General features: G+C 40.9%; 1 protein-coding gene across 7 annotated transcripts in view; it reads right to left on the reverse strand.

Annotated features, from left to right (window-relative positions):
* Positions 1–3,874: 3,874 nt before the first annotated feature.
* Znf383 (zinc finger protein 383) overlaps positions 3,875–22,922 on the reverse strand; it is a 30,426-nt gene continuing 11,378 nt past the window's right edge. For 2 of the 7 annotated variants that reach the window (XM_074058367.1, XM_074058366.1), the window contains 4 exons: positions 14,605–14,660; positions 10,848–10,974; positions 10,451–10,549; positions 3,875–6,953 (listed from right to left, as the gene is read on the reverse strand). In XM_074058367.1, the coding sequence (XP_073914468.1) occupies positions 5,758–6,953; positions 10,451–10,549; positions 10,848–10,974; positions 14,605–14,625 (1,443 nt within the window). In that variant the 5' untranslated portion in view covers positions 14,626–14,660 and the 3' untranslated portion in view covers positions 3,875–5,757. Of the gene's footprint in view, positions 6,954–8,805; positions 8,951–9,025; positions 9,190–10,450; positions 10,550–10,847; positions 10,975–11,569; positions 11,763–14,604; positions 14,661–22,922 lie in introns of those variants that run through there. The other 5 variants (XM_074058368.1, XM_074058365.1, XM_074058364.1 and 2 more) reach the window with 5 other exon arrangements.

Consider the following 22,922-nt stretch of genomic DNA (forward strand, 5'->3'; position numbering starts at 1 on the left):
GTTGTCTTCCTGTGTTGCCTGCTTGCCCAAAAATACTTATCGTGCTCTGAGAACTAAGCAAGGATATCTTAAAAGAAAGACATATTTGGGGAAAGAATTCTTGGGAAAATGAATCCTTTCTGCACAAAAAGTGTCTCCAAGGAAAAATACTTATTGCAAGGATGGATGCCTGTCCTGAAGGGAGCATCTGGCAAGGCACATCTTCTGTTGAAAGGAATGTTCAGACACCTATGTCATCATGACTCAAATTTAATAAGCAGGCCAATCTTAAAATCTTCGGCCCAAATTGATAAGCCAGTGTAACAGCAAAAGTGACTAATTACACCAGGTGTCAGATAGGACCATTTCTTCTAAGGTTAATTCAAGCCAATTCCCAACCTACCATGTGTACCTTTGATGTTGGAGCACTCATTGCCCCTGTTCTCATGTGCCCACACCCATGTCTGGGCTTTGTACTATATTTCTATCTTTCCTTTGCTTTCCTTACTAATAAACTTTTTTTAGTCTTTACCTTGATGTGTCCTAAAATTCTTTTTTGTGACAGTATCACAAACTTGGTGCCCAAGGGCCAGGCAGAGGCCTCTTCCCTTTTGGAGACTCCTTCCTGGAGCATTGCTGGTTTCTGGTTCCAGTAACAATGGTTTCTTAAATTGGTTTTCAGGAATTTGGAAGTATTGGAAGGGGTCAAAGATACTGACCCCTTTACTTGGGTCTGTACAAGTATCCAGTAGGTGACCTTTTGAAGTCAGAGGACCAAAACTTCACCTACAGGTCATACTAACACTGTTTCCTGAATATGACTACTATGAAGACCTATGAAGTCTGATCTCACATGACAGACCACCAATCACTTCTCATGTCTTATACTAACCTTCTTCTTTATCCCATAAGTACCCCTAAATCCTAACCTCAGGGAGGCAAGTTTGAGACTTGCTGTCACATCTCCACACGCTTGGCCACCATGTGAATAAGTTCTTTCTCATTTGCAAAATTCAACATTTCAGTGATTGGCATCATGCATAGTGGGCAAATGGGCCTGGCTGGGTAACAACATTCTCTCTCTCTCACTCTCTCCCTTCTCTCTCTATCCCTCTCTCTCTTCCTCCCACTCTCTTTATTTTCCCATTGGCTCTATAAATATAGGGTGAACTGATAGCTGAGCAAATACCAACTCTTCCAGTTTACACGCATGGCATTCCTAATCCTTTATTTATATTTATTGCAGTACTTGGGTTTGAACTCAGGGCCCTGTGCTTGCTAGGCAGGTGCTCTACCACTTGAGCCAAGACCCCAGTCATTTTTGGCTTTAGTTAGTTTTTCAGGCAGTGTCTAGTGCTTTTTTGCCCTGGCTGGCCTCGGACTTCGATCTTACCTGTGTCCTCCTGAGTAGCTGCAATCATAGGTGTGCACCACCATACCTGCTTGTTTGTTGAAAGATGGGTCCAAAGTAAATAGTAGGTAATAAAAACTATAGTACACAATTAGGATATTATGGCTAACTGGGCTCAGTCAAAAGGAAAAATGAATCTACTATCCAGAAGAGATGCTGTTGGAGGATACAGTGGCACATTTGAGTCTCTGTTGTTAGGTATATAGATATTTATGATTGTTTTTTTATCTTCTTATTGAACTCATCCTTTATCTTTATGCAATGTCCCCTTCTCTTCCCATCCTGGTAATTTTGAGTCATATTAAAACTACACCTCTTTTCTTGTTAGGTTTTGCATACTATTGTTTCCCCTTATACTGTTTTTTACTATCTATACATTTTTGAACCACACACACACACACACACACACACACACACACACACACACACACATTTGAACATTTCTAGTGAACAGCATATAGTTGTGTTGTGTTTTTACTGTTGTTTGGTTTTGTTTAAAATTTATTCTGTCAATCTCTGCAAATTAATTGATGGGTAGTCATTAAATACACGTGTATCTTTTTTTTTTTTTGCAGTACTGGGGCTTGAACTCAGGGCCTTCACCTTGAGCCACTCCACCAGCCCTATTTTTGTGAGGGGTTTTTTGAGATAGGGTCTCATGAACTATTTGTCCAGGCTGGCTTTGAACTACTGTCCTCCTGATCTCTGCCTCCTGAATAGCTAGGATTACAGCCATGAACCTCCAGTGCCTGGCTCTCATTAATGGTATTTTTCTACATTCTATTTTCTACAATTATTGTTTTAAATTACACATATGCTTTATACAATTTTATGTGTTTTACTCTACAACTTAAAGATCTTAAAAAAAATCAGCAATCACACTAAACTAGTTTCCTCATAGGAACCTAGCCTAAAATTCTAACTGGAAGGTGCTCAAAATAATTTAAACAAGAATGTTCAGCAGGCTGGGAGGTGTGGCTCAAGTGGTAGAGCAACTGCCCAGCATGTGCGAAGTCCTGAAGTCAAATCCCAGCACCACCACCAAAAAAATTCCCAAACAAGAATGTTCACAATATTGTTAATTCCAAAGACATCAGAAGTAAATATTCAAGTCAAAATTTTCTTTACAATTTATAGCAATTCCTTAAAACTCAACAGTATGCAATGTTACGGATGGCTATGTAACTAAATATTACATTGACAAAGTGCATTAAGTTCTTGCTAAAAAATAAACAATCTTTGTAAAGATAATGATAAAATATTTTACCCATGATTGTGGCAATTTGTACAAGGGATGACAATATTCACAGCTGCTTAACCATGAGTTAAAAAGTACATTTATGCATAACTGATGAGAACCTGACAGATCCCAGTTCTGGAAAGTTAAGCAGGATTTTCTGTTAAAATAGAAAATAGCAGTCTCTTTGACTTATCAATTTCAGTTTGAGAAATATATTTTAAAGAATAAAAATTTAGGTCTGGAGGTCATGAATCAAGGGTTGGAGCACCTGCCTAGCAAGTACAAAGCCTTGCATGCAAACCCCAGTACCGCCGCCACCCTGCGTCAATAAAAATTCAACATATACAAAGGTACATGCAAAGATGTCCCCAACAAGCTTTCTTTCTTTTAAAAAATAGTCTAAATGTCCTTCACTGAGGAAAGGACAGTACAATAATGTGGTGAGATACAGTACAGGTTTTAGAGTAGGTTAGGCATATACCTTTTGATCTGAAGGGATATACAGGTTAAACTGTTGCTTAAACAAAGCCAGCTAGAAAACAACGCATAGCTTGGCATCATTTAAAAATGTGAATAAAGTTGGGCATGCTGGTTCATACTTGTAATTCCAGCACTTGGGAGGCAGAGGCAGGCTTGTGAATACCAGGCCAGCCTGGGTAACACAAGCTATAGCAACAGCCTGTCTGAAACACAAAATCAGTGACAGCAACAACACCCACAAAAAAAAAACAACCCCCCCCAAAAAAAAACCCACAAGAAAAAGTACAGACTCTGTCCAGATTTTCAGATAGTTCACAAAATACTAATTTTTAAGTTTTTAAAGATAGGATAAAAATCACCTACCATAATATTCATCCTTTAAAAGTATTTAGTGGATTTTTACATATGCACAAACTTGTGCAATCTACACCACTAATTCCAATTCCACATTGTCATCACCTACAAAGATAGGTCCTTCTTAAGCTGAAATATGTAGTCATTTCAATTTCTTGTTCTCAATGCCATACATTTATCACCCTTATTCCACCAACATAATCATTGAAGTTTGTCTCTTTTTGTCTGTTTTCCATCAAATAATTAAAATTTCTATTAGATATTTTTTCTTTTATTTATGCTTGTTTGGTTGGTTTTGCTGGGTTTTTGTTTGTTTGTTTTTGAGATAGGGCTAGTCCAGTCTGGCTTTGAATTTGTTATACTCCTACTTCAGTCAGAGTGCTCGGATTATAGGTACATGGCACCAATCCTGGCTATTTCTTCTTTTTTTTTTTCAGTAGTACTGGGGTTTGAACTCAGGGCTTCATGCTTGCTAGACAGGTGCTCTAAGGCCTGAGCTAAGCCTCTTACCCGTTTCTGCTTTTTATAGCAAATAATACCTTCCTCCTCCCCCCACAGTTCACTTTTGCTTTAGATCCTTGGATTTTATAATGATTTAATACTCTTTACAGAATTTTACTATATGCATGCATATTGAGTTATAAAACCTTCAATTCAGCTTTTAGTGCTACTCTCAGGTTTTTTGTGTCCTCAGTTTCATTCACCTTTAAATAATATTTGAAGGGATTTATTTCCTTAACCCACTTTAATTGAGGGGATATTGAATTAATACTCAGGTATTTTATGGCTATTCTATTGTTACCATTTCCCTCATTCTGCTCAAAGACTATGACCTGTATGGTTTTTTTTCTTTTTTTTGGAACAAATTATGAGAAATGCTTTCATTTCCTTCTGCTGTTTTGACAGCTGTGCTTTCAACCATCATTATATCCACAGGGGTTCAGATAAGAATCCTTGGCAAAGCACAAAAGATGAAATCTGAAAGATGACAGGCATATTTTTTTTCCCTTTCAAAATTCCATGCTGAGTAATAATGAGTGCTAAGGAAAGGCTTTCTTTCCTGTAACACTACAGCTACTTCTCTTTTCCATTATGAATTCTGTGATGTTGACAAAGGTAACGACATAGTTAAAAATCCTTTACACACAGGGGATGTAGTTCAGTGGTAGAGCACTTGCCTGGAATGTGCAAGACCCTGGGTTCCACCCCCAGCACCACACACACACAATCATCCCCATAAATGATAATGAAGATGATTATGATAATGAGTGTATCAATGATAACACATGAAAACCTTTATTAAAGACATACTATGTTTAGGAATAGATCCAAGTACCTTACCTTCATGAATCTATTGAGTCATCACAGCAAACCAATGCATACACATGACTGTATTCATACGTAAGAAACAAAACATCGCTAACATATAAGAAAAAATTAAAATATCTGGAAGAATAAACAATAATTTCATAACAGTGATTACCTTTCTAGTATGGCACTAAGATTAGGCTTAATAAAAAGGAACAAAATAGTTTACAAGAAGAAAATGTGGATCATTTTAGCAACCAAATATTTTAAAAGAAAAATTCAGCCACTCAAAAGATAAGCTTTGAGTCATTAAAAAATGACAGCTTTTATAACTACAAAAATTCAGAGGCAACCACAGCACGAATAAGTCATTTTTAAAACTTATTAAATGAGCCAATAAAAGTAATAAAGTCTATTTATTAAAATGGCAATTATAATTTTTGATATGATAAAAGCAAATGAAGGTACATTATGTATATCATGACTACACTTCCTTAAAAAAGAAAAAGCCCAGCAGAATTTGTTTTACCAAATCAAGAGAAGTCATCTATCGTCAGTTTTATAATTTTGGCTTTTTAGTTTCTGGTTTTCTATGCTTTCTGAGCTTCAGTTTTATAGTAAAAAATATAAACTTGTGAAAGGAAGCAAAAAGATTAATACTGACTTCAAAAACAAAGTTAAAATTCTATAAGGAATTTCAAAATTAGTAAAGGCACACAATGTAAACACTGTTATAGTGGTGCAAGCATACATATATAGATCAGAAAAGACAGCCCTAAAATACAAGCAAATATAAACAAGAATGTAACATAGCACCAAACAATGTGGAAAAAGAACCATTGAACAACTGGCATTGGTACAAGACTGAGGGAGATGTCAGTTTAGACTCTGAATTTATAATTTGTATTAAAAACTTAAATATCAAATAAAACAAACCATGAATTTTTGTTTAAAATATTAAGAAGGTGACAATCTGTAACTTTTATCATTCATTAGTATGAATTCCCTGATGACGAATGAGATCTGAACCACTACTAAAGGCCTTCCCACATTCCTTACAGTTATAGGGCTTTTCACCAGTATGAATTCTTAAATGCCGAGTAAGGTTTGAGCATTTATTAAAGGCCTTCCCACATTCATTGCATTCATACGGTTTTTCATCTGTGTGGATTCTCTGATGTTGAAAAAGTTGTGAGTTCTGAGTAAAGGCTTTCCCACATTCAAGACATTCAAAGGGTTTCTCACCAGCATGAATTCTTTGATGTTGACGAAGTTGTGAGCTCTGAGTAAAGGCCTTCCCACAATCCTTACAATGATAGGGTTTCTCACCAGTATGAATCCTCTGATGATTAGTGAGTGCTGAGCCACTACTAAAGGCCTTGCCACATTCCTTGCACTCATAGGGTTTCTCACCAGTGTGGATTCTCTGATGCTGAACAAGCTTTGAGCTCTGAGTAAAGGCCTTGCCACATTCCTTACATTCGTATGGTTTCTCACCTGTATGGATTCGCACATGTTGGAAAAGTTGTGAGCTCTTAGTAAAGGCTTTCCCACATACCTTACATTCATAGGGTTTTTCGCCAGTGTGAATTCGCTGGTGGTCAATAAGATTTGAGCAATAACTAAAGGCCTTCCCACACTCCTTACATTCATAGGGTTTCTTACCAGTATGAATTCTCTGGTGCTGAGAAAGGTATGAACTACAACTGAAGGCCTTCCCACATTCTTTACATTCAAAGGGTTTCTCACCAGTGTGAATTTTCAGATGTCTAGTAACATGTGAACCACAACTAAAGAATTTCCCACACTCCTTACATTCGTAAGACTTTTCACCAATATGAATCCTCTGATGTTGAATAAGTTGTGAGTTCTGACTAAAGGCCTTCCCACACTTCTTACATTCGTAAGGTTTCTCTCTAGTATTGATAATTTGATGTAGAGTAAAGAAAGTCTGCTGAATGAATGTGGGCATATATTCATGAGTGAGTATTTCTTGGCTTAAATTCCCATTTTGAAGCCCTGATTGTCTTGTAAAGTGGCTTCTACATTCCAAAGCCTCTCTGACACTGGGGTACTCGAGGCCATGCTTTGCAAGTCCTATTATCTGTCTCTGGCACGATTCTATTTCGTAAACTTCCTTCTTCAGGGATAATAACTTGCTTTCACACATTGATTCCAGATCTGAAAGAAAAGAACATATACTCATTCCTTCCCCTTCTATTTGTGAGAAGTTACACTTTTATGGTGAAAATGGGAAAATTAAAATGAACGAATACCTAGTAGATAAATAATAAACAGTTCTCAGGAACACCTGTTTAATATGAAAAATGGAGAAGGAATGCACAGAAATTACCAACATGCAATGGAGGAAGGAGAGGGAGGAGCCTATGAAAATAAGTTACCATAGTGATTATGATTATCAAATATGGATGTGGGTCAGAATCATCAAGAACAGTTGGGAAACAGTATTTGGACCACATTCCATAGTAAACATGACTCCTCACACACAGATACATGAGGAAGACTCTTGGATATTTTGTGGCATGATAGAGAATACATTTGGTCTTTTTTTTTTTTTTTGGAGACAGGGTCTCACCATGCAGCCCAGGCTGGCCCTTGAATTTGTGATTCTCCACTTCTCTCTGGGATTCCCACCTTCCAGTGCTGGGATTATATGCCTGTGCCACCATGCTGACTTAAATTGGTCTCTGTCCTTGTTTCCTGGCACAGTACTTCAAAAACCCTTAAGACCTTCTGAATGATAGCAGTATCTTTGTTCTTATGAGGTGATTCATGGTGGGCCCTTAAAAGGTTCAGGATGAGGGTTGTCATCAGAAAGACACAGTAGGTGATTAGAGGGTTGGGACTTTCAGCTATCTGACCTCTGATAAGGGGAGAGACAGTAAAGATTAAGCTATCTACGTAGAAAAAACAAAAACCTCTAGATACCAAGCTCAGTGGAGCTTTCTAGAAATGGAGTCCACTAATATGCTGGGAGGGCAGCAAGCCCTGACTCCACAAGGAGAGAGTATGGAACATATCCAGAAGCCTTCAAGATCTCACCTTAATACATATCCTTCATAATAAAATTATAATCTTAAGTGTAGAGCGTTCATGAGTTCTATGAATTGTTCTAGAAAATTATTGAACCTGAGGAGTCTTAGAAATCCCTGAATATGGTAACTAGTTGGTCCAAATGCAGGTGGCCTGGGGACTCTCAAGACTGTAGGCTGGCATCTAAAGGGAGGACAGCACTGTGGAAGGCTCTGTGGTCTGTACTAACTCTGGATACTCTCAAGCTGAATGGCAGCACACTAAATTGGGGTGGAAACAGAACAGGCTCCATAATAAAGGATGTAGTAGATGAAATTTGAAAGTAGCAACAGAGAGTTATCCACAGGGGAAAGAGCCTCAGTAAGGCTAAGGTGTTAAACTAATTTGGCATAAGTGGCACACAGAAAACTCAGAATATTTCATGTCTTGGAAAATCAATGAAAATGCTGTTTGCCTTGGATTTTGTAATGCTGATCTTGGGAGAAGAGAGGAGACTTGTTCATGTACTACCCCGGTATCTAAGAGGGGAGGCAGCTAGAATTTAAGGAAGAAAGAAAGGAATTAAGATCCAGGCTAGAATTTAAGGAAGAAAGAAAGGAATATAAGATCCAGTATCACACAGTGTCATGGAAAGATGAAAGGAATCAGATTGATGAGAGCTGAGTCTCAATTTTGATAAGTCACTGTAAGTTCCCAGGCAATTATTTAACTTGTATTTAACTTGCTATACAAGTTACAATTGTATTCTTCAATTATACAAGGGAAATATTCCTTATGATTACTAGCAAAGTAAGAGAAAATGTTTATAAATGTCTTCGAGTTAAGTATTCAGTATCTGTAACTATTACTGCAAAAGAATTTCTCATAAAATGGGAATATTAGGCAAATTAAATGGTTTGAAAACATCAAAATGGAGCCTACAGGAACATTTCAAGCTGACAACAGGGAACTCATTACAACACAATCCTTTCTTTCTTACCATTATGATCTTTCATTTACTTCCATGGAATTAAGTTCATAAGTAACCTTTAAGACTATCTTCGGGGGGATGGACTTGATGGTGTATGTCTGTAATTCCACACATGTGAGAGGTGGAGCTGGGAGGATTGTGGTTAGAGGCCAACCTGTGCAAAAAAAGTGAGATCCTCTTTCTCTCTCTCGGCCATTCAGGTGTTTAAAATTCAGGGCTCTGCACTTACCAGGCAGGTGCTCTACCACTTGAGCCACTCTTCTAGCCTGAGACCCCATCTCAAAAACCAAGCCAGGCATGGATGATGTGGGTCTATAAACTCTGCTACATCAGAGGCGGAGGTTGGAGGATCTCAGTCTAAGGCTGGCCCCAGGCAAAAGAGAGAGACCCTACCTGAAAAATAAATTAAAAGGGTTGGGGCTGTGGCTTATGTGGTAGAGTGCCTGCCTAGCAGGTACAAGGCCCTGAGTTCCAGTTCTAGTGCTGTTAAAACAAAAAACCAGAGAGAGACGGTCCTCTTGGGTTGGGAGTATAGCTCAGTGGCAAAGTGTTTGCCCAAGGAAAAAAACACCCCAACACAAATCGAAACAAAAACAAACAAAAAATTGTTCCCTCGTATCTCCCCTAACAAATGCCATCTTCTAAACTAGAACCAACTCTCACCAGATCATTTACGCACCCCCTAAAACAAGTTCCCACACCCTTTATTCAGGGAAAGTGGCATGGGCCTGACCCCTTCCATTGCTCAAATCCAAATTCCTTATAATCTTCAGTATAAACTGGATGCTGTAGTGCAACCTGTCTATCCAGCCTCAACTCTTACTCTGCTCCCACTTGCTCATGGAGCCCAGCCACATTGGCTTATGACACTATGCCCAGCTCAGACTTTGAACTGTTTTCTTTTGGTCTCAGACAACTGAGGCCCCTACCTCCTGAGTGCTAGGATTACAGAAATGAGCTGCCACACCTGGCTTAGACTTTGAATTCTCATAGCTGTCACAATTAGCAAACTGTAGTACCCAATGACTCCCTTACACAAATTAAGAATAAAAAATGTTGAATAGAGAAAAGAAATCCAAGACAAACTGATAAAACAAGTCACTGACAGGCAGCTATAATGAAGACCAGTATTTGGGTGGTAGGGGTGGGGTGGATTCACATGTGCATATGCACACACTATTATGTTATTTTTGGAATGGTAAAAGACAACTTTTATATAAATCTAAATGTAAAAAGTAGAAAAGCTGGCATGGAGCTGAATATAAAATATGGATAAAAGAGTTTTCTTTGGTGGGGAAGTGAAAGGCACCTTCTACTTGAAATTATGAGGATTGTTTGTGAAGAAGAGTAGAAACAGTAAGTGAAGGAAGGGATGAAATGGGTTAGCTGCAGACTCATGCTGAAAGGGCTCAGTTATCTCCCCAGACCTAGAGTTTTTTTTGTTTGTTTGTTTTTGTTTTTTGTGATACTGGGGTTTGAACTCAGGGCCTCAAGCTTGCTGGGCAAGTGCTCAACCACTTGAGTCACTCTGCCATCCCTACAGGCCTAGACTCTTAATGGGGACTCTCGATAACATCTTGAAAGTGCTGCTTCCTCACTGACCAGTTGAGGTACCATCTGTAATCACAGCTCTGTGGGTTCATTTCTCACTTACCTGAACAGAGTCCTCTTGTAAGCTCTTTGCCAACCATCCAGGGCTCTTTCCCTTGTTCCAATAAGGAGATCACATGAGGCTTAGGAATGTAAAGTCCTGCTTATGAGAAGAGATATGGAACATGGTTATGCTGTAGGCAACTCAGATCCAGGCCCTTGATGATCAAGCAAGAGATGCCACTATAGGAACAGCCAAAGAAGATGAAGATGAAGCCTCAGTCATAGCCCACTGGAGGTGCCCATTTCCCAAACTTCCTTTACATTCCTATGGAAACCATTTATTTGGGAATAAGGAGGTGAAATTCAGCTGATAACTTAAAAAGCACTTGAGAAATTCACTGTGGGAGCAGCAGACATTCCAGAAGAGAATTCTGAATTGTTGGTGTAGATGTCCTTACCCACTGAAAGCAGATTGCCATAGTTCTCCAACATCACATCTCTGTACAAGTCCCTTTGGATAGGGGCCAGGCACTCCCACTCTTCCTGAGAGAAGTCTATGGATACATCACTGAATATCACCGATCCCTGAAACAACAAACGATACTAGCTGTATAAGAAAAGAAACACTCCCAAGACTATTGTTCTTGCATTGTGAAGGCAAACATGTGATTATATTGATGTTACTGAGAACCACTATCTTTCATCTCAAAAATATATGCAAGAATAATGCCAAATAAATTTCTGACTCTGTCCGTAAAAAAGGTCTAGAAACAATGACTAGGACAGTGGGCAAAGCACCTCAAGTGCTGAGATTGCTTTTTTTTTTGTTTAGTATCAGTTTTTGTTTTGGCAGCACTGGGGTTTGAACTTAGGGCCTCACACTTGCTAGACAGGCACTCTACCACTTGAACCAATTTGCCAGTCCTTTTTTTTTTTTTTCCTGAGATACAGTCTCTCAAGATATTGGCTTTGAACTGAGATCCTCCTAATCGCTGCCTCTTGAGTAGCTAGGATTACAGATATGAGCCACCACTGCCCAGCCTTAAGTACAATTTTCAAATAAAGCAACAAAGGTTCTTTGGGAGAAAAGAGATGATTTTCAGGATTAAGTTTCCCTAGGCCCCAAATGGCATAACTACAATGAACTGATCACATGAAAATGTTTAATTCACAATCTTACCATAATATTGGGAAAAAATCAGTCATTTTTAGAAGATTCTAAGAAGCCAACTCAGTATTTTAAAAACTGGCAAACAATGGAAAGAAACAAACATTCTTTCCTATATGCAGTATCCTTCAGGATAACCAAACAGTTGAGGAGAAAAAGTTTTACTTTATAGATAGAAGATTCACCTAATCTGTGAAGAGGAATGACAAAATTAAAATATTAGCTTGCAACATCTAAAAAATTACAGATCAATAACTGCTATATTACAAAAATAAACAGAACCAAATATAATGTAACTCCTAATAGAATTATACATCACTGATCTAAGAAATATTCTTGACAAAAAAATCCCCAACTAAGCCTGACCAAGCTTTTACATTCAATGATCAATTTAAATGAGAGCACAGACACAATCAACAAAATCTATACATGGACAAATAAGTTTATTTCTTTTATAATTAAAAAACTGTGCAGAAAGAAGAGATGGAAGGAATACCTACAAAACTAGAAGACTGAGAGACAAATAAATCAATTTCATAGTTCTTATCTGAATTCTAATTCAAATAAATGCTCTAATATGAGACAATTATGAAAATTTGATCATGAGTAGATATTGATGATTATAATGGCTATCCTTTAAAAAAATTCTAGCCAGGTGTGGTGGCACACACCTAACCCAGCATTAGGGAGGTTGAGGTGGGAGGATCTTAAACTCAAAGAAAGCCTGAGCTACATAGTGAGACCTGGTATCAAAACATTTCTTAGACTGGATGTGTGACTCAAGTGGTAGAGCCTGTTTTGCAAGCATGTAGTCCTGAATTCAAACCCCAGTCTCACCCTCCCCCACCAAAAGCTTATCTTTTAGAGGTACATATCGATTTCTGTTCACTTCAAAATAAGTTGCTGTGTTGGGTGGTGAAGGCAGAGGAATATGCATGGCTCAGAACAGATAAAATAAGATTAATTCTGAGTTTTCATTCAAGCTAGTGTTGATTGATATGTAGTAGTTTACAAAACTACTCTACTTTTTATGTCGAAAATTACCATAATTAAGTATTTTTAAAGGGAGGTGGTAGAGAATAGTTGCAATAGAGTATCTACAAGATACTAGTCACATGTACTGCATTGATTCAAACAAAACTTCATAGAGCTCTGTTGTGGGGCAAAGTGTGATATAGCAAATGAAACCCATAAATAAATTTGCAAGGAAATAACCAAGAAACAGCAACACAGGAATATTAATTAGAATTATGGGATACACTCCACTGGAATCAGCTAAAAGAAATGATGGTGTCTGCCTTCAGAGTAGTATCAAGTGGTGACAGAGAGGGCCCTGCTCTTTTAACACTCATTGAATGTTTAACATGTAAAATTTGACAATTACATCTTAAAATAGCACCATTTCAGAAAGTATACAATTTAAATTTCTTATAAACTCTGGTTTGTTCTTGTGACTTGCTAATATAAGATTTCCCATTAATACAAATTTTTAATTATTTTTTTTCTGGTGGCAGAATTTCTATGGTGTATTATTACTGGAAAAGAGTTATAAGGTTCTTTCTGGGTGTGGTGGCTCACACCTGTAATCCTAGCTACTCAGGAGACCTATATAGGGTAGATTGTAGTTCAAGGTCAGCCTGGGCAAAATCTTCACAAGACCCCATCTCAATCAATAAAAAAGCTGGGTATAGTGGTCTATTTCTGAATCTCAGACATATGGGAAGCATAAATAGAAGGATCGCAATCCAGACCAGCCCAGGCATAAAGGAAGACCCTATCTCAAATATAACCAAAACAAAAAGGCCTGGCAGCATGGCTCAAGTGGTAGAGCAACTCTCTAGTAAGTTCAAAAATTCAAATCCTGGTAACACCAAAAATAAATAAATAAATAAATAAGGTTCTCAAGAGCTCTGAGAGTATGAACTCAACAACTTATGCATAGGCCAAACTTAGCCATCATCCCTATCCTTATTCCTGGGATAAAGAAAACGAATGGGATGATTCACATAGAAATTCATGACCCATACTTCCTGTTCAACCTCAAATTGGAACTTGTGTCATGGATGCTGCTACAATTTGGATTTCCAATGTCCCCTTAAACACCTCTGTGTTAAAGGCATGGGGCTATTGGAAAGTTAAACAAATGGGGCCTAGCGAAAGGTCTTCTGATCTTGGTGGTGGTGGTGTGGGGAAGATGCCCTTGAAGGAGTTTTGGAATCCTGGCTCCTTCCTTCTCTTTTGCTCCCTCACCATGAGGAGAATGGCTTTTGCTCAACCATGTAATCCCTGCTATGATGTGCTAACTTACCAAGGCTCAAAAGCAATGGTGGACTGCAACTTATAAACCTTTGCTCTTTATAAGTTTACTATTTGCTGGTGTTTTTTATAGTAATAGAAAGCTAACACAGATGCCCTGACAATAGCAGAGATCGGTGTCAGCCACCAAACCCATGAATCCAAACCCTCATAGATGAGATCTTTCAACAATCTAACATTTAGTACTACCAATATCACCTTCCATCCTATTTTACTGGAGAATACTAGTAGACATAATCTTGGCTTCTCAATGTTTCTTCTCAACTAAACAACTCTTATTTCAATCTCATTAAATCACAGTACATCCAGAAACAAGTTTATTCTTCAAATCTACTCTTGATTTGTTAAGAGATACACTTCCTCTCCATCATAGTTACTGAGAGAGGGCTGACAAAAGAGATGCTCAGTTACTTACTGAATGAAATACTGATGCTGGTTGAAAAAAAGAGGGCACTGAGGGATGTGTAGGGTTATCTAGCCATCATGAGAGGAAACAGGGACCAGGATTCTGTAGGAGGACTCTGTTAACCAGAAATGTCAGGATAAGGAAAACAAATACATGTCATTTTTTTTTTGAGATGAGGTGTATGGGTGTAACCCAGGCTGGTCTCAAACTCTCTATCCACCTGCCTCATCTTCTCCAGTAGCTGGGATTATTGGTGTGCCCCACTGTACCCAGCTCACATGACAAAAGAACAATGTCAAGAAGATAGGAAGAAACATCAACTCACTGCAGCCATGGCTTTCGGCATTGTAGGAGATATCAGTCCTCCTCAGGGCTGTTCACCTGAAAAAAGATAGGGGTCTGTGAAGGCAAGACTGGGGAAGCAAAGAAATCCTCTAGAAACTACATTGGCTTTACAACTCTCCTAATGGTCAGATAAAACTCCACTTCTCATCAAAATATCCCTATTTGCAGATGACATGATCCTATACCTTAAAGACCCAAAAAACTCTACTCAAAAGCTCACAGACACCATCAATAGCTATAGCAAGGTAGCAGGATATAAAATCAACATAGAAAAGTCATTAGCATTTCTATACACTAATAATGAACAAACTGAGAAAGAATATATGAAAACAATTCCATTTACAATAGCCTCAAAAAAAATCAAATACCTAGGTGTAAACTTAACGAAGGATGTGAATGACTCCTACAAGGAAAACTATAAACTTCTGAAGAAAGAGATTGAGGAAGACTATAGAAAGTGGAGAGATCTCCCATGCTCATGGATTGGTAGAATCAACATAGTAAAAATGTCGATACTCCCCAAAGTAATCTATATGTTTAATGCAATTCCCATCAAAATTCCAATGACATTCATTAAAGAGATTGAAAAATCTACTGTGAAATTCATATGGAAACACAAGAGGCCACGAATAGCCAAGGCAATAGTCAGTAAAAAGAACAATTCTGGAGGTATCACGATACTTGACTTCAAATTATATTACAAAGCAGTAACAATAAAAACAGCATGGTACTGGCACAAAAGCAGATAAGAAGACCAGTGGAACAGAACAGAGGACCCAAATATGAAGCCACACAACTACAACCAACTTGTCTTTGACAAAGGCGCTAAAAATATATGATGGAGAAAAGACAGGCTGTTCAACAAAAATTGCTGGGAAAACTGGTTAGAAGTCTGCAAAAAACTGAAACTAGATCCATGTATATCACCCTATACCAATATTAACTCAAAATGGATCAAAGATCTTAATATCAGACCCCAAACTCTTAAGTTGGTAAAGGAAAGAGTAGGAAATACTCTGGAGTTAGTAGGTATAGGCAAGAACTTTCTCAGTGGAACCCCAGCAGCACAGCAACTAAGAGATAGTATATATAAATGCGACTTCATAAAACTAAAAAGCTTCTGCTCAACAAAAGAAATGGTCTCTAAACTGAAGAGAACACCCACAGAGTGGGAGAAAATATTTGCCAGCTACACATCAGACAAAGGACTGATAACCAGAATACATAGGGAACTTAAAAAACTAAATTCTCCGAAAATTAATGAATCAATAAAGAAATGGGCAGTGAACTAAGCAGAACTTTCTCAAAAGAAGAAATTCAAATGGCCAAAAAAAATACATGAGAAAATGCTCACCATCTCTAGCAATAAAGGAAATGCAAATTAAAACCACACTAAGATTCCACCTCACCCCTGTTAGAATAGCCATCATTAGCAACACCACTAAAACAGGCATTGGCGAGGGTGCAGGGGAAAAAGGAACCCTCTTACACTGCTGGTGGGAATGTAAACTAGTACAAGCACTCTGGAAAAAAATTTGGAAGCTACTTAAAAAGCTAAACATTGATCTACCATTTGATCCAGAAATACCACTCTTGGGGATATACCCAAAACACTGTGACACAGGTTACTCCAGAGGCACCTGCACACCCATGTTTATTGCGGCACTATTCACAATAGCCAAGTTATGGAAACAGCCAAGATGCCCCACCACTGACGAATGGATTAAGAAAATGTGGTATTTATACACAATGGAATTTTATGCAGCCACGAAGAAGAACAAAATGTTATCATTTGCAGGTAAATGGATGAAATTGGAGAACATCATTCTGAGTGAGGTTAGCCTGGCCCAAAAGACCAAAAATCGTATGTTCTCCCTCATATGCGGACATAGATCAAGGGCAAACACAACAAGGGGATTGGACTTTGATCACATGATAAAGCAAGAGCACACAAGGGAGGTGTGAGGATAGGTAAGACACCTAAAAAACGAGATAGCATTTGTTGCCCTCAACTCAGAGAAACTAAAGCAGATACTTTAAAGCAAATGAGGCCAATAGGAGAAGGGGACCAGGAACTAGAGAAAAGGTTAGTTTGAGAAGAATTAACCTAGAAGGTAGCACACATGCACAAAAAATCGATGTGAGTCAACTCCCTGTATAGCTGTCCTTATCTCAACTAGCAAAAACCCTTGGTCCTTCCTATTATTGCTTATACTGTCTCTTCAACAAAATTAGAGATAAGGACAAAATAGTTTCTGCTGGGTAGTGAGGGGTAAGGGGGGGGGGTAAAGGGGAGGGGGGAGATGACCCAAACCTTTTATGCCCATATGAATAAAATTTTTTAAAAAACTCCACTTCTCTTGGTCTTATGAGCAGTACAGAACACGTACTACTTTTCAATCCTAGAAAGCCGTAACAAGCTGGATCCAAGAAAAGAAGAGGACCTGGATTCATTTCCCCTCTACAAACAGCTCAGGTTCCTGCCTCCACTTAGGGATTCAGACCAGACCTCATCCCACCCTAGTGATGTCAATGCTCTGAACCCAAGACAGTTGCAATGACCTGCCCTGAGCAGATCCCCTCCTTGGCCAGGAACACAGCACATTTAAACCAGAGGACCAAAGACTTCCCTAAGGAAGTCTTTTTGCTTCCCAAGTCAAGAAAGTTGATTAACTTTCCTTACCATGCTCAAACACACACAGAGGCACTCCTCATTCTTACTCTCTAGCTCTACTTTATAAAAACAACAAAAAAACCCCACAACTTTTTTGTTTTCACCTTGCTTATATGTTTTGCCATGCAAAATGGTCAAACTGACATCTTTTATATTATAGCTTTTGGGTAAAACATTTCTTACCCTATGCATGTTTAGATAAATTTCTCTTTCCTCTGCAATTTTAATGTTTTCATTTATTACACTTAAATCTTTTACTCAATTGTTTTATTTTTGTATAAAATTAGTTGATAAATTATTATGGATAAGGTTATCAAATTATAATTTTATTTTAGTACAACATGAATTAGGACTCAGCTGCCCACACCCAGCTCTCACTTTGGTTTTCATTTTCCTAATGAGTAATGATGTTAAGCTAGGTTAGCTTTTTAAAAATAATCCAATTATTTAGAATTTTTTTCTTCTTTTTTTGCTTTTTTAAGAAAAGGCCTCACTATGTAGCCCAGGCTGTCCTTGAACTGGTGATTCTCTTACCTCTATCTCCCGAGTCCATTTTCATGCCTAACCCTAGAATCTTTTTTTTTTTTTTGTCAGTACTAGGGCTTGAACTCAGGGCCTCATGCTTGCCAGACAAGCACTCTTACCACTTGAGCCACTCCATCAGCCTTTTTTTTGTGTTGGGTATTTTCCGGATAGGGTCTCTCGAACTATTTGCCTGGGTTGCCTTCAAATCAAGATCCTCCTGATCTCTGCCTCCTGAGTAGCTATGGTTGCAGGTGTGAGCCCCTCCTCCTGCCCATACCCATCTAGAATCTCTTTCTTATGTAACTTCATTATTATCCATTGGCATTCCCATTCATGTTGGACTCCAATAGCTATTTTCTATTCAGGAAAACAAATTGAGAGATTGATAGAACAATAATGCCGCCATTTTATAAATCAGCGGCACCTCATGGAAAATGGAGGCATTCCCTCCCCCTTAACAAGGTTTCCCGCACTCCCAAAAACAAGCTCCACTCAAGCTCCACCTCCATCAGGGACCCCCAGCGTATGCGCCAACCCCTTACTCTCCCTCTCCTATAAAAGGCCATGCCTGGCCTGAACCCCTTCCCTTTTGTCCTTTCTTCTTCCTGCACTACCCCGCACCTGCCATTAAACCCTGCCCTTGGATGTGAGTTTTCTCTGTGTGGCGTTTTTCCTAACATTTGGTGCTGAAACCTGGGATCAGGTTGAGTTCCTGGCACTGAACTTGCTCTCCTGAGGAACTGATATTTTGGGGATGCCTGCCATATCTTTCCTCATTTCAGGCCTCACCATGGGAGTTCGACCATCCAAAATTCCTTCAGACTCCCCATTGGGATGTCTTCTGGCCAACCTTGGGCCCCTTCACCTAACACCTGATCTTAAGCCCCAAAAGCTCATTTTTCTCTGTAATCAGGCCTGGATCCAATATCCACTGGAAAATGCCTCCAAATGGCCACTTAATGGCACTTTTGATCCCAATATTTTAAGGGATCTATACAATTTCTGTGAGCGCACTGGCAAATGGAAGGAACTTCTCTACGTCCAATCCTTTTCTTATCTCCGCACCAAACCTTCCCTTTGTACCTCCTGTTCCACTGCACAGGTCCTACTAGCTTCTAAACCAGTCTCAAAACCAGCCAAATCCTTCTCTGAATCCCCTCCTGACTCTGAAGCTTTCCCTTCTTTCGACCCTGCTAACGAGCTTCCACCTTATCAAAGAGGGGCTTCCATTGTTCAGCCATTGGCTCCCGCCCCTCCTCCCGCTTCTCCTCCCGCCCCTCCTTCTGCTCCTCCTTCCGCTCCTCCTCCTGCTCCTCCTCCCTTCCCTCCTTCCGCCCGCCTTTCCACCCACTGGGGACCACAGGATCCCATGAGTCCCCCTCACACTCGCTCTCACGGACCCCCCAGTCAGCCGGTTTCCATCTACCCTCTCGGGGAAGTGGCTGGAGCAGAAGGCATTGTGAGGGTCCATGTCCCCTTTTCTCTCACTGACCTCTCTCAGATAGAAAAGCGCCTTGGCTCCTTCACCACTAACCCTGATTCTTATGTTAAGGAATTTCAATACTTGGCTCAATCCTATGACCTCACTTGGCATGACATCTATCTCATTCTTTCCTCCACCCTCCTTCCAGAGGAGAAACAACGGGTCTGAGACGCGGCTAGGGCACATGCAGATGAGGTCCATCGCACCACCCCCACCCATCCTGTAGGAGCTACAGCGATCCCTACTGAGGAGCCTCATTGGAATTACCAAACCAGTGACAGAACGCTTAGGGATCAGATGGTTACCTGTTTAGTGGTGGGATTAAAGAAGTTGGCCCAAAAGGTTGTTAATTTTGATAAGCTCAGAGAAATCCAACAAGAAAAAGAGGAAAATCCAGCTAGTTTCTTGTCCCGGCTCACAGAGGTGCTACGACGCCATACAAAAGTTGACCCTGAAACTAAGGATGGGACAATTATCCTTATGACCCACTTTATCTCCCAGTCAGTCCCAGATATCAGAAAAAAACTTAAAAGGCTAGCAAATGGCCCTCAGATTCCACAGGCTGAAATTTTAAACATGGCCTTCAAAGTCTATAATTACCAAGAAGAACAACAAAGGGCTGATAAGGACAGGAGAGATAAGGCTAAATTCCAGATGTTGGCACAAGCCCTTTGACAAAAGCCTTCGACCTCCAACTCCCGAGGCCAGGGAAAATCCCGAACACCTCCCAGCCCATGTTTTCGGTGTGGCCTTGAGGGACACTGGGCCCATGCTTGTCCTAAACCACGCCGCCCACTGGGGCCATGTCCTAAGTGCAAACAGGAGGGCCACTGGGCGATGGACTGCCCCTCCACCCCTCAAGGCAGAGGGTCTAAGCACCCCCACCATCCCTCCTCTCCAACTGATCTTTTAGGACTGGCGACTGCGGCTGATGACTAATGGAGCCCAGGACTCCCAGGCCCTATGACCATAACTTCACGGGAGCCCAGGGTAATGGCCATTATTGACAGTAGGCCTATCTCTCTCCTCCTGGACACTGGCGCCACTTTTTCTGCCTTGCCAGAGTTCTGGGGACCTACCAAGCTTTCTTTAACCTCCATAGTCGGGGTGGAGGAAACTCCTACCCAGCCCTTAATGACTTTTCCTCTAACCTGCATACTGGAAGATACACTTTTTACTCACTCCTTCCTAGTCCTCCCTAATTGCCCCACCCCCCTCTTGGGAAGGGACATTTTGTCAAAATTCCAAGCCACTCTCACCTTACACCCACCCCCTCTTAAGCCGCGACCCATTAAGCCCTTGTCTCCATCCTCTCAGCCCCTCCTTGCCATCATGGATGCTCTGCTTCCACAAGCCCCTCCCGGCCCCTTGCCCTTACCTGCTACACTGGTAGATCCCATTGTGTGGGACCTCCAGAACCCTGCAGTTTCTACCCATCACGAGCCAATCTTTATTACTCTCAAGGACCCCTCCATTTTCCCAAACCAACCTCAATATCACATCTCTCTAATCCACTTACAGGGATTAAAGCCTATCATCTCAGAGCTCCTCTCTAAGGGCCTTCTTCGCCCAACCCACTGCCCCTATAATGCTCCTATTCTGCCTGTAAAAAAGCCCAATGGGTCTTATTGGCTGGTACAGGACCTCCGCTTAATCAATGCGGCAGTGACTCCTATACACCCAGTGGTACCCAACCCCTATACTCTCCTGTATCTCATCCCCGGTACCACCACCCATTTCACAGTCCTGGACCTAAAAGATGCTTTCTTCACTATTCCTGTCCACCTACAGTCCCAAAACCTCTTTGCCTTCACCTGGACTGATCCAGATTCTCATACTTCCCAACAACTGACCTGGACTGTTCTGCCTCAGGGGTTCTGGGACAGTCCCCACCTCTTTGGCCAAGCTCTGGCTAGGGACCTCCTTACCCTCCATCTCTCCCTGAGTAAACTCCTCCAGTATGTAGATGATCTCCTGTTCTGCAGCCCCTCGCTCGAGGATAGCCAACAACACACTGCCCTCCTGCTCAATTTTCTGGGAAAAAAGGGATACCAGTTGTCCCCTAACAAGGCTCAACTGTCTCTCACCCAGGTAACTTACCTGGGCCTATCTATCTCCCCTACTCATAAGGCTATCACCACAGATCATAAGGCCTTGCTAGCCTCTCTCCCTGCCCCCAGCACTAAGGCTGAAGTTCTCTCCTTTCTTGGCCTGGCTGGCTATCTCAGAGCCTGGGTACCCAACTTTAGCCTAATGGCCAAACCTCTATATGAGGCATCCAAGGGTTCCATTCAAGAGCCCCTGGACCCCTCTCAGCCTGTGTCAAGTCATTTTAAGACCCTCTTAAAAGCCCCGGCACTTTGCTTGCCAGACCTCACTTGTCCCTTCATCCTTTATGTTTCTGAGAGGCAAGGGTTTGCCCTAGGAGTTCTGGGACACAACACAGGGCCCTCCTTCACTCTAGTAGCATACCTCTCCAAACAGTTAGACCTCACAACCAGGAGATGGGCCCCATGCCTCAGGGCCCTGGGTGCCGCCTCTCTCTTAATCCAGGAAAGAAAAAAACTTACTTTTGGGTCCCCCCCTTACTGTTTACTCCCCCCATAGCCTCTCAGAACTCCTCATATATAAAGGACTTTACTCCATGCCCCCCTCTCGTATCCTATCCCTCCAGGTGGCCTTGGTCGAGGACCCCACTCTAACTTTCATTTCATGTCCCCCACTTAACCCAGCTGCTCTTCTTCCTCTCTCTCCAACACCCCTAGTTCACTCCTGCCCTGAGATCCCTGAAGAGCTCCTTCCCTGCCCAGACCACATTCAGGAGGGCACCCTTTCTCAGGCTGACTACACTTGGTTCATTGATGGCAGCTCCTTCATTCACAATGGATAGCGAAGAGCTGGATATGCCATCGTGTCTGATTCTGCCATCATTGAGGCATGCCCTCTCCCTTTGGGCACTAGTTCCCAGAAGGCAGAACTGACTGCCCTGGCCAGAGCTCTAACTCTGGCAAAAGACAAAACTGTCAACATTTATACTGACTCTAAGTATGCATTTCACACTTTACTGTCCCACTCCGCTATCTGGAAGGAAAGGGGATTCCTAACTAAAGGGGAACTCCCATTATCAATGCTGCCTTAATAGCCCAGGTCCTAGAGGCTTCACGCCTTCCTTCCCGGGTGGGTATTACTCATTGCAAAGCCCACCAGACTGACTCCTCCATAATTACCAGAGGAAATAACCGAGCGGATACAGAGGCCAAGCGAGCAGCCCTCCAAACTGCACCCCAATTGGCCATGTACCCCCTTACCCCAGCTTCCTCCCCTCCTCTCACTAAGCTCTCCCTCCTCCCTTCTGAAGTTAAAACTCTTCTCTCCTATTTACGTACGCTTTTTCATCCTAACCTTTATGCTCTTTACACTTTTCTCCGCCAGTCCCTTTTCCTATCTCCAGGAGACATACAATACCTTAAACAGATTACCCAATCCTGCTCAATTTGCCAGCACACAAACCCCAACTCCAATATTAGGCCCCCTCCCTTTCCTACCCACCAAGCCAGGGGATGTTTCCCTGCTGTGGATTGGCAGGTGGACTTCACACATATGCCTCCAGTAAAGA

Source organism: Castor canadensis, chromosome 16, assembly GCF_047511655.1.
Source record: "Castor canadensis chromosome 16, mCasCan1.hap1v2, whole genome shotgun sequence".
Lineage (NCBI taxonomy): Eukaryota > Metazoa > Chordata > Mammalia > Rodentia > Castoridae > Castor > Castor canadensis.